The 12716-nt window shown below is 39.7% G+C and overlaps 1 protein-coding gene across 1 annotated transcript in view; it reads left to right on the forward strand.

The window, feature by feature from the left end:
• Positions 1 to 3289: 3289 nt before the first annotated feature.
• LOC102858876 (armadillo repeat-containing protein 3-like) overlaps positions 3290 to 12716 on the forward strand; it is a 161777-nt gene continuing 152350 nt past the window's right edge. The window contains exons 1-2 of the mRNA XM_006887100.1: positions 3290 to 3327; positions 4250 to 4502. Of these exons, the coding sequence (XP_006887162.1) occupies positions 3290 to 3327; positions 4250 to 4502 (291 nt within the window). The remainder of the gene's footprint in view (positions 3328 to 4249; positions 4503 to 12716) is intronic.

Consider the following 12716-nt stretch of genomic DNA (forward strand, 5'->3'; position numbering starts at 1 on the left):
TTGATGTAGAAATCTCTGTTTCTCTGTTCTATGATCCTCGGGGTATATAGCTAGCAGTGGAATAGCTAGGTCATATGGAATGTCTATGTTCAATTTTCTTTTTAGGAAACATCAAACTGCCTTCCAGAGTGGGTGTACCATTTTATAATGCTACCATAGGTGTATGAAAGTTCTAATCTCTCTGTATCATCTCCAGAATTTATTATTTGCTGTCCTATTAAATTTTGTGACTACTACTGGGGTGAAATGAAACCTCTATGTGGTTTTGATTTGCATCTTTTTCATGTGTTTATTAAGCATGGTCTTTTCAGTCACTTCATATGCATCTGAAAGTTGGACATTGATTAGGGATGACAAAAGAATGAATGCCTTTGACATGTGGTGGTGGAGAAAATTTCTTTCCAAAGAACAAAAATATCTATTTTGGAGAGAGTACAATTAAGGTGCTCCTTGGAGGCAGGGATGGTGAAGCTTCATCTCACATACTTTGGGCATCTTGCCAGGAAGGACCAGTCCTTGGAGAAAAGCATCAAGCTTGGGAATGTGGCAGGTCAGAGAAAGAGTGGAAGATCATCCATGAGATGGATTGACACAGCAATTGTTTTTTTTTGTTGTTGTTGTTTTAATTTATTATTAATTTCAACGAAAATGTAGAGACTTTGGATTTCCATTCATTCATTGTTGCACTTTTCTTCCCTCCCAAACCCTCCCCCCAGTACACTACCTTTTTGGAAAAGTAAAATTCTTTCATTGTTTTACAATCCCTACCCCCATGTTGGCATGGGAGTGTCAGAGACAGTGCGATCAGCACAGGACAGAGCGGAGTTTAGGGCTGTTGTACATAGGGTCGCTATGGGTCGCAAGCGACTCAATGGCACATAACAACAACAACAACAACAACAATCCCCATGTCCACTCCACTATACAGCCTTCGCTCTGGAATCCTGTCATGACAAAAATACCTAATAATTTTCCCTCTTAAACAGTTTTCTCCCTTATCTGTTTCAATGCAGTATACATTATTGAACCCATCCTTCTCAACCTCCTCTCAAACCTGAGCTCAGTCCTGCTTTACAACAGTACCACCATACAGTATTTGTCCTTTTGTGACTGAGATACTTCACTCAGCATAATGTCCTCCAGGGTCACCCATTTTGAATAATATTGCATGAGTTCCTTGTTTTTCAATACAGCATAGTATTCCGTTGTGTGAATATACCACAGCTTCTCTATCCATTCGTTTGCTGATGGGCACTTAGGTTGTTTCCAACTCCTTGCTATTGTGAACAAAGCTGTGATAAACATGTGTGTGCATATATCTGCTTGGATGTCAATTATGGTCTCTTTGGGGTATATTCCCAGTAGTGGAATTGCTGGGTCAAATGGTATCTCTATTTTCAACTTTTTGAGAAAGCGCCGTACTGCCTTCCACAGTGGTTGCACCATTTTACCCTCCCACCAACAGTGAATAAGGGTTCCAATTTTTCCACAACCTCGCCAGCATTTGTTGTTTGCTATTCTGTTAAATTTTGCAATTCTGACTGGGGTGAGATGATATCTCATAGTTGTTTTGATCTGCATCTCTTTTAGAGCTAGGGATTTTAAACATTTCTTCATGTGCTTGTTAGCCATTTGAATGTCTTCTTTAGTGAAGTATCTGTTCATATCCTGTCCTCATTTTTCTATTGGATTATTTACCTTTACCTTGTAGTGCTCAAGTATTTTATAAACTATTGGACAGAGTGGACCAATTCAGCAAAGTAGCAAGATACAAGATCAACATACAAAAATCAGTTGGATTTCTCTATAGTGACAAAGAGAATACAGAGCCAGAACCAAGAAAAACAATACCACTCACAAAAGCTAATCACAAGATTAGATACTTGGGAGTAAATTTAACCAGAAGCACAAAGGATCTATTCAAAGAAAATCACAAAGCATTACTACAAGAAACAAAAAGAGACCTGGAGAGGTGGAAGAATATCTCTTGCTCATGGATAGGAAGACTCAATATTGTGAAAATAGCGATACTACCAAAAGCAATTTACACGTTAATGCAATCCCAATGCAAATACCGATCCCATTATTCAAGAAAATGGAAAAGACAATCTCCAGTTTCATTTGGAATGGAAAGAAGCCCTGAATAAGCAAAGCACTCCTTAAAAATAGAAGAAAGGTAGGAGGTATCTCACTCCCTGATTTCAAACCCTACTACACTGCCATGGTGGTTATGGTTAAGACAGCATGGTACTGGTACAATTAGAGACACATAGATCAATGGAATGGAATTGAGAACCCTGAGATCAGCCCATCTATCTATGGTCAACTGATTTTTGACAAGGAGATGAAATCAGTTAAGTGGGGAAATGACGGCCTTTTTAACAAACGGTGTCGGCAAAATTCAAAAAGTGTCTGCAAAAGACTCAAGCAAGACCCACACCTCACTCCATACACAAAAACCAACTCAAGGTGGATCATGGACCTAGGACTAAAACCAAGGATTATAAGCTTCATTAAAGAAAAGCTTGGAAGAACGCTACACGTCCTAATCCACAACATAAACAGTCTTCCAAGTATCCTGAAAAACCTACAACCAGGAGAAGATAAAATAGATGAGTGGGATCTTCTAAGAATTAAATCCCTATGCACGTCCAAAAACTTCTCCACCAGGGTAAAAAGGGAAGCCACAGACTGGGAATAAGTATTTGGTAATGACAGATAAGGGACTTAAATACAGAATTTGACAAATCAATTGTAACAATGGATTTGAGCATATAAGAGGTTATGTGAATGGTGTAACAGGAGAGGAAGACGGGATGAGAAGGACTGATACAGTAACTAGGACAAGTGGGGTTGGCATGTCAGAATCAGTGAGACTGCCTCAAGATAGGGCAGGGTTCTGAGTACATAGGGTCACTATAGGTCATAGGCGGCTCACGGGCACATAACAACAACATAGCACATGACAAGGCTCAGATCTGTTGCTGAGAGGTTCACTATGAGTCACAGTTGACTTGATAGCACCAAACAGCAAAGAATAACACAAAATGAATGGTAACACTATGGAGTTACTCAGCCTTTAAAACAATTAACTGTACATGATGAGGTCAGTAGCTAACAAAAAATGCATAGGCACCAGGGTTCCTTTACAAAGGTATACAAAAGCAGACATTGTACAAAGCTGCCTATAACATTTGGGGTTGATAAAACAAGGAGGCAAAACAGAGATGGAGTTCACAATGTGTCCAATGAGTTCAAGAGATGGAGAGTTTTCCTCAAAGATTGTATTATGGAAACAGATTATGAACTGTACTTAGCTAAGCCAAGGTAAAAGAAAACGGCAAGAGTTGCACACAACCTGGCAAACAGTCAGCACTTAAATAATAATTGACTAGATGAAATGATGAAGGAACTTTGGGAGAGCACTTTGGTACTCCACTTTGGTTGAGGTTTAGGTGATACCAATTAAGGTTGCAAAGATTGGTATAACAGACAACTTTTTTTTTTAAACACAAAACTTTTAATTCTAAGCTTTATGAGTTTATACTTTATATTAGGAAGTCATGCCAAAAGATGTGGATTCTGGGAAGTTAACCTGTGATATACATAAAGGGAAAAAACGAAGTCATTAGCTAGAAGGCCATGATGAGTTACTTAGCCTGGAGTGAAAGAACAGAGATGAGAAGAAATAGAGACCAGATAAAACAGATGATAGAATTGTGCATGAAGGAGTATAATATTATACCCTTGCCTCTAACTGAAAGCTGATCGCAAACTAGGAGCCCAGGGGGATTAAAGAAATGGCGATGTGGCTCTGTGAAGATTTCAGCCAAGGAAATTCTATTAGGCAGTTCTAATCTGACTTCTAGGTTCCTTAAGTTGAAAGCAACTCAACAGCACGCCATAATTGTTGATTCTGGAGGGAGGAAAAAAAGTAATAGACATTCTTTTTAGCATTTAAGTGACTGAAAGGAATGACAGAAAGAGTAAAAGGGGGATGGGAGAACCGGGGAGGTTTTGAGTTAACAGGACACCCGTAGCACATAAAAAACTGAGAACGCAGTTCTGCAGCTTATGGAGTTGGGGCAGGAAATGGCAGTTTGTAAGTCAGTTGCTTAGAGCTTATCCAGGCTGTCGCTGGGAGAGAAAAGGCTTCAGAGCTTTTGAATCCATAACCAGTCTTCTGGCCAGAAACTGAGGCTCCTTCCTAGTTCACAACTTTCAAATGGGCCTATTCCTTAACTTCTAGGAAACAGGATTCTTGGTTCCAACGCCCCCTCCAAGCCCTGGACTCTGTGGACAGAAGCAGCATATTCAACCGTACAGAAGGCGACCCCAAGCTGGGTAGCCGCTGCCCAGAGAAGGCAGCGCTCTCCCATGCAGTGCGCAGGCGCGGCGCGCGTCTCCTAGCAACCAGGGCCAACAACAAACCTAGATGCCAGTACGAGGCTCCCGGGAGGTTTGCGGGTTTGAGGAGCTGTAGCAGCTTGAACCCCTGGCAGGTAAAGGCAGGCTGGCGGCTGCACTGCTGCCTCCTCCAAACCGGGAAAGGGCCGCGCGTGTGGAGACTGTGGGGCTACCGAGAGAAAAAACCTGTCAGGACACCCACAGTGAGAGATAGTTGTTGGGGTGGGTTTCATTAACCAAACTAAGCCTCCAAGTAGGGACTATGACTGAGGCTCTACGATTGAGTTGAATGTGAGTATCTCAAAAGAGGCTCTTTTCCTTTAAGACTTCTCAAAAGAAATTCTCCCATTAGAAAACTAAGACCCTAAGAGCAAAGTACGCAGGAGAACAAAGATAACCAATAAATTCGGGCAAAATAAGGGCCCCTTACTCAAGAAAATGCTTGGAGGCTTTTTTGGTTTTCATATGAAGCTCCTTGAAGTTCATAACTTTTCACCCAGTTATTTCATGTCTAAGAATTTATCTTAATAGTTGAGGGGGGTCTACGAAAGTTTGCTTTTCAAAGATGTTTATTCATCTCAGACTTGTCCATAATTCCAGAAAAACTGCAAACAGATGTTCAGTAGTTAGGAAACTGGTTAATTATAACCCTAAGAGCGACAGATTGGAACCTTGCCCTATCGTGCACCAACCTGAAGATTTCTAAATAGTAGAAGAGACTAAGTTTACAGTAAGGAAAGGGTGGGAACAAGGTATAGAAAATTTTGGCAGAATGGTAAAATCACTGTAGAAAACAAACAAGAAAAGAGTTGTCAAAATACTAATAATGCTAGTCTACCAGCATTTATCTTTAGGTAATTTGTATTCTATTCTGTATCCCCTTCTTTGTTTTCTAAATGTTCTAGGATGAAACCTATTACTTCTAAAGAAATAAAAAAAATATTAAAAATATCAATGGGCAGAGTGGTGAAACAGTCAAATGGATTTAGTTCAACAACTTAAAAAAGCCAAAGTTATCTTAATTCTTTGTTCTTATAGCTTTAAAAATAGCTCCAGTGGCACAGCTCTAAGCATCTGTGGATCCAATCCACCAGACACTCTATGAGAGAAAGATGGGCAGTCTCCTTGCACTGGAAATACAACCTCAGAAATTCTATGAAGAGTTACTATGAGTTGGAACCCACTACATGGCAATGGGTAGCTTTAAAAGAAAACTAGTATTTAAAAGGGGTGAGGGAAGAGTAAAAGATGTTACTCTGGAGCCCTGGTGACATAGTGCTTTATGTATCAGGCAACCTGAAAGGTTGGCAGTTTGAATTCATCAGCCATTGTGCAAGAGATGAACAGTCTCGTGTAAAGATTGATAGCCTCAAGTTGCCAGGATTTAGAATTGACTTCATGCAGTGAGTTTTGACTTTTTTAAGAATATATCAACTGCAATTGCTAAAGTGCAATTGTTCATAAATACGTGATGGAGAAAACGAAAAAGGTTTTTAGAATCATTGTTAATAGGCTGGTACTAATATTGTGAAAAGTTCTTAATACCCAAGCTGAATTATTCCTCTTAGATATGCTAACTATGGATATTGCTCTTTTAATCCTTTTGCATGCAAGCACAAACATATGACAACAGATAGAAAAGGTTCTTAATAATAACATAGAGTATCCCAGTATGTCTAGAATATATCTCTCCACATTCTCAATTATGTTGCCATTGATTTATAGATTATATAAAACTTTTTGGTTACCTGGAAAATTGACAAGAAAGCTAAAACAGAGAAGGCTCTTGAAGCATCATCTAACTTGTAAAAGATTTTTCAATGCAATAAATGTAATTTTATTTCTTGCCTGATACTTCCATGAGCAATGGTTGTGGATCCAAGAAAAATTAAATTTGTGACAACTCTGGTACATTTATCATGACTCTGCTTGTTAGTCAGGTAGAATGGAGCTTTGCTTTTGTAATCATTGCTTTACTGGAGTCCACTGTTGCAGCACGATATTAATCCATCTTGGTAAAAGTCTTCCCATTTTACTTTGACTTTCTCTTCTTTCAAGCTCCTTCTCCAGGGCCTGATCCCTCCTGATAATATAATCAGTCTCTCTATCTCCATGCCTAAGGAACATCCTGGTTGTACTTCCTCTAAGAGAGATTTGTGTTTTCTTCTGTCCACAGTATATTCAATAGTTTCACCAACACCACAATTCACAGGCATTGATTATTCTTCAGTCTTCTTTATTATGTAGCTTTTATTTATTCATGAAGCAATTGAAAATAACATTGCTTGAGTCAGGTGCATGTTAGTCCTCAAAGTGACATCTTTGCTTTTCAGTTCTTTTCAAGAGGTTTTTTGTAGCACATTTGACCAATGCATTCAATACATCATTTGATTTTTTAACTACTTCCATGATGTTGATTGTAGATTCAAGGCAAATGAAATGCTTGAGAACTTAGTCTTTTCTCTGTTTATCATGATGTTGTTTAATGGTCTAATTAAAAGGATTTTCTTTTTCTTTGTGTTGGAATATAACCTGTATTGAAAGCTGTGATCTTTGGTCTTCATCAGTAAGTAATTCAAGTTACCCTCATTTTAAGTAAACAAGGTTGTGATAACTACTTTTTGCAGACTATTGAGTCTTCTTCCTCCAATGATGATCCACATTTTTCTTTATATAATTCAGCTTCTGTGTTTATTCTGTCAGCCTACAGATTGAATAAGGATGGTAAAAGAATACAACTCTAATCCACACTTTGCCTGATTTTCACCATGCAGTATCTCACTTTGTATTTATTTGAATGACTACATTTTGGTCTTATGTGCAGGTTCTGCATTAGCACAATTAAGAAGTTCCCATTCTTCACAGTGTTATTAATGATTTAGTATGATCCACATAGTTAAATGCCTTTGCATGGTAAAAAAAAAAGGTAACAGGCTGTTAAGGTAAACATTATTTCTAGTATTTTCTGGTTTTTTTAGTCAAGATCTATCAGATGTTGGCAATAATGTCACTTATTCTATGGCCTCTTCTGAACAGCTTGAGTTTCTGACCATTCCCCATCAATGTACTGTCCCAATCATTTTTGAATTATTTTTAACAAAATTTTACCTGAATATGATATTAATGATAATGTCCAGTCATTTCTGCAGTTTGTTGGATCGTCTTTCTTTGGAGTCAACACAAAATGGATCTCTTCAAGTCAGTTGACCAGGTAGCTGTCTTCCGAATTTCTTAGTGTAGATGAGTGAGCACTTAAAGCATTCCATCTATCTATTGAAGCACCTCCATTGATCTTGTGTCAATTTCTGAAACCTGGTTTTCCATGAATGCCTTCAACTCCGCTTAGACTTCTTCCTTCAGTGCTATCAGTTCTTGATCATATGCTACCTCCAGAAATGGTTGAATGCCAACAACTCCTCTTTGGTGCCATGATTGTACATTCGCCTTATCTTCCTTTGATGATTCCAGTATCTTTCCATATTTTCCCCATGTTGTTATATGCCACTAACTTGGAAATGACCCATAGCTCACCCTCCAGCAGGTTTTCAGAGGCAGTAAATCGTATATGAGCAGACTGTCCATCCTTCTCCTGAAGAGCAGCTGGCAGATTCAAACTGTGTGCCCTTGGGATTGTAGTGCAGCTTCTTACCACTAGGCCACCAGAGCTTCCTATTTTGCCCATAGGATCCTTAACTATCGCAACTTGAGGCTTACATTTTCGTGTTAATTTTTTTACCTGAGAAAACCTAAATGTGTTCTTTTGTTTTTATAGCTTAAAGGTCTTTACATTTTGTTATACTTCTTTGCTTAGTCTTCTTGAGCTTCTCTTTGACATCTCTTCAGCTTGTGCTTCATATTTTTCTTCCTTTCAGTTTAGCTACTGTATGTTCAAAAGCAAGTTTCAAAGTCTTTGGACATCCATTTATTTTCTGTCTTTTCTAATGATTATTTGATGTCCTCCCATAACTCATAATATACACTGGTTTGTAGATTCAGGTGGAATACACTCAAAGTCATACTCCCATGGCGCACTCTTGTGAATTTTAACTTCCAGAGCGGCTCTGCCTTTGGGCACAACACCCTGTGGACCATGCCACTAGTGCCTAAATACGTCATTGGTCTTGAAAAATTCTATCACGGGATCTCTTGTGAAGCCATATTTTACAACTATGAATCCTTCATCTTTGTTCAAACTTTCTCATTCTAATCTACAATAATTATCAATGCACTTTTCTTTTATGTTTGATCAGTCTCAGAATGTAGGAATTGGTAAAAAAAAGCTTTGATTTCTTCATCTTTGGTATTAGAAGTTGGTGCCTGACTATGAATAATAATGGTATTAACATGACAATTTGTTGTCCTAACTATATTGTTATTGTGTACCACTGATTTGGAACTAACTCAGAGCTGACCCTTTAGTAGGTTTACAGAGGTAGTAAAATTATACAAGAAAGACTGTCCATCTTTCTCCTGTGTAGAAGCTGGTGGATTCAAACTACATATCTTTATGCTGGCAGCACAATTCCTTATCACTAAAGGAACTCTACTTCAGGCATGTTGCTAGGAAAGGCTATTCCTTGCAGAAGAACATAACACTTGGAAAGGTGGGTGGATTGCAAAGAAGAGGAAGACCCTCAACCAGAGGGATGGGCAGAGTGACTGCAATAATGGGCTCGACTGTGTCAGAGATTGTGAGACTGACACGGTAGAGGACAGGGTTCAGATCTCTCTTTCATAGGGTTGCTGTGTTGTACTCAACTTGATGACACCTAACAACAGGAGAGCTCTGGTGGTCTATGGCTAGAAGCTGCGCTGCAATTCCACAGGCATGCAGTAAAAATCCACCAGCTACTCTTAGGAGGAGGATCAATCTCCTCCCAGCAGCTATGGGTTAGTTCTGACTCAAAGGCATACAAGCGATGACACCAGAGCTCTTAGCTGTACAGAACTCTTAGAGCTCTTAGCTGTAGGCGTATGGATTCTAAAAATAATTTCTCCCAGGAAAAAAGAGAATGAAGGATTTACGTAAATACCAAATATCTAGTATACATCTAGGGAGCTATGGTAGCATAATTGGAGTGTTACATTGCTAATCCCAAAGTGGCCCATCTCTGGCAGTTCAAATCCACTGGAGGCTCTGTCAGAGAAAGATGGGCAGTCTCTTCCCATGTGATTGACAGTGTCTGAAAATCCACTGCATTTTCTCCTCTTAGTTGGTTCCAACTTCTTGGCAATGCATTTGAGTTTTGAGTTAACTTAGTATATACCAGGTAGTGTTCTAAATTTTCAGAATACATTGTTGTTGTGTACAGTTGAGTTGGAACTGACCCATACCTGGCCCTCTATTGGGTTTTCAGAGGCAGTTAATCACACAGAAGAAAATGGTCCATCATTCTCCTGTGGAGCATCTGGTGGATTTGAACTGTGTGCTTTCAGGATTGCAGCACAACTTCTTTCCACTAGGCCACCAATGCTCCTGTAATGCATTGTCGGGTTTTTTAATTATTATTAAGTTTTATTTTATTAATTTTAATGAACATTTACAGAGATTTTGGATTTCCATTCATTGTTGCACTTTTCTCCCTGCCCCTATGCCCCGGCCCCCAGTTCGCTCCTCTTTTCGAAAAGCAAAAGAAAAACTCCTTCATTGGTATACAATCCCCTCCCTGTCCCTAGCCCTGAATGTACTCCACTATGCAACCTTAATTCTGGACTCTTGTGATAACCATAATACCCTATCATATATATCGCATTTAAACGGTTCTCTCCCTCATCTGTTTCAATACCGTATATATAATTTATCCAGTATTTCTCAGTCATACCCCAACCCTGATGTCAGTCCCATTCTACAACAGTGGCGCTATGCAGTATTTGTCTTTTTGTGTTTTGTTGTTGTTGTATATACCATCCAGTCGCTTGCAGCCCATAGCAACCTTATGTATAAAAGCCCTAAACCCTGCCCTATCCTGTGCAAACCTTACTATCTCTGACACACCTACCCCCATTGCCCCAGTGACTGAATCAATACATCTAATCGAGAGTCTTCCTCTCCTGTGCTGTTCCTCCCAAGCATGACATCCTTCTACAATGACAGGTTCCTCCTTGTAACATGTCAAAGTATGTCAGATGAACCTTCAGAATCCTTGCCTCCAAGGAGCAGCCTGGTTTTACCTTCTCCAGGATGAACTTATTTGTTCTCCTAGCAGTCCATGGTATGTTCAGTACTCTTCTCCAGCACCACAGCTCACAGACATCAATTCTCTATCATCCCTAGTCATTGTCCAGCTCTCTCATGCATAGCACACAATTGCGAAGACTATGGCCTGGATCAGGCTTACCTTAGTATCCAGACTGACATCATTGCTCTTCAGTATTCTAGAGAGGTCCTTGACAGCCAACTTTCCCAATGCAATTTGTCTCCTGATTTTCTGGCTACTTGTACCAAGAGTATTGATTGTGGACCCAAGCCAATTAAAGCTGTTAACAATCCCAGTCTCTTCACCATCCATACTGATGCTGCCAATTGGCCTAGTGGTGAGAATCTTTGTTTTCCTGGTGTTGAGCTTCAATCCATACTGAAGGCTGCAGTTCTTGTTCTTCTACAGCAAGTGCTTAGGTCTAGGTCCTCCTTAGTTTCAGGAACCAGGGTTGTGACACCTGAATAACACAGGTTGTTGGTAAATCTTCCTCCAATACTGATGCCACATTCCTCCTCATACAGTCCAGCCTCTTGGATGATCTGTTTTGCATATAGACTGAAAAGGTATGGAGACAGAATACAACCAAGGTGTATACCCTTCCCAGTTTTGAACCATGCAGTGTCTCTTTGTTCTGTTCTGATGACTGCCTACTAGTTCAAGTATAGGTTTTACATAAAACATTGTCACAAAAATCCCTGCCTTTTATGATATTTTAGGTCACTGAACTCCACATACATTATTAGCAAAACTATTTCTTGTTATATAAGTAAAAATTATTTCATCTACATGTATATCTCCTTTCCAGAAAGGATTCCAGGACTAGTAGTTCTTCCTAATTTTGTTTTATTCTCAAGTGCTATTGAGTGTATTACAACTCATAGCAATACTATTCATAGAAGAGAAAATCCTGTCCCTATCATGAGACATCATCATGATGTCCACCATGGTCAAGTCCATTGTTGCAATCCTAGTGTAAATCTTTCTTCTTGATGGTCTTCTCTTTTACTGACCTTTGATCTTCCCAGCATTTTGTCATTTTCCAAGAACTAGTTCCTTCTGACTATATACTCAAAGTATGTGAGGCAAAGTTTCACTCTTTTTACTGTTAAGGACCACATCCTCATTATATTTCCAAGACAGATTTGTTTGCTCTTTTGGTGGTCTATGGGATATTCTGTACTCTTCACCAGTACCACAATTCAAAGGCATTGATTCTTTTGTAGATTTCCTTTTTCCTTGTCCAACTTTTACATGCATATGAAGCAATGGAAAATACTATGACTTGGGGCAGGTACACTTAGTCTAAAACTGATATCCTTGTTCTTTAGCATTTTGGAGAGATCTTGGACAACAGGTTTGCATAATGATTTCTTTCCTGCTACTATGATGGGTAGGGAGCTATTGTGGCTTAGTGGGCAAAGAATTATACTGTTAGCTCTTCTCATTAGAGGACCTTACCATAACTGCTACCAAGGCCTGTGTGGCATGGCCAGACTGGGAGATGCTTCTTTGGCATCTGCTAAAGGCTGCAGCCCAGCCCCAGCATATCACAGCCTGACCAGCAACAGAACCACTGACTGCTAGGTTGAGGGGCTGCATTGTTAGTATGGCTCAGAGCACTAGATCACTGTCCCCACCATCCGGACACCCCATTGCTCCGCTGCCTGGAGACTGCAAGCTGCCAGCTGTGCTGCCCAGCACCAGGAGCACCAATATCACAGGTACTTTGGCCTTAAACACTGCTGTCTGGAAGCAGGAATGGCAATCCAAACAACATGCCTCTGGAAGCTCTATGACCGTTGATAAATTCCGATAGTTATAGAAAGGCTTCAGGTCTTTTCTTCATAGGGTTACTATGAGTTGTGCTTGGCTCACAGGCAATCAACAATAACAACTTCTGTCTAGATACATGGGTTTTCTTAAGCTCAAGTGGAAAAGGCCAGGTGGAGCCACAGTTTTAGGAAGACAACAGTCATCCGGCTCCAAGCGGACTGTTGTTCCTAAGAGGGGATCACCATTATACAGGTACTTCACAAAACAATGTCATTACTTGGGTAATTATATAGTTACAACAGCCTAACATCTACTAAGAAAAGACTCATATAATGT

The sequence above is a fragment of the Elephantulus edwardii genome, unplaced genomic scaffold (assembly GCF_000299155.1).
Source record: "Elephantulus edwardii isolate Elephantulus edwardi_28Jun2011 unplaced genomic scaffold, EleEdw1.0 scaffold00054, whole genome shotgun sequence".
In the NCBI taxonomy this organism is placed as follows: Eukaryota; Metazoa; Chordata; class Mammalia; order Macroscelidea; family Macroscelididae; genus Elephantulus; species Elephantulus edwardii.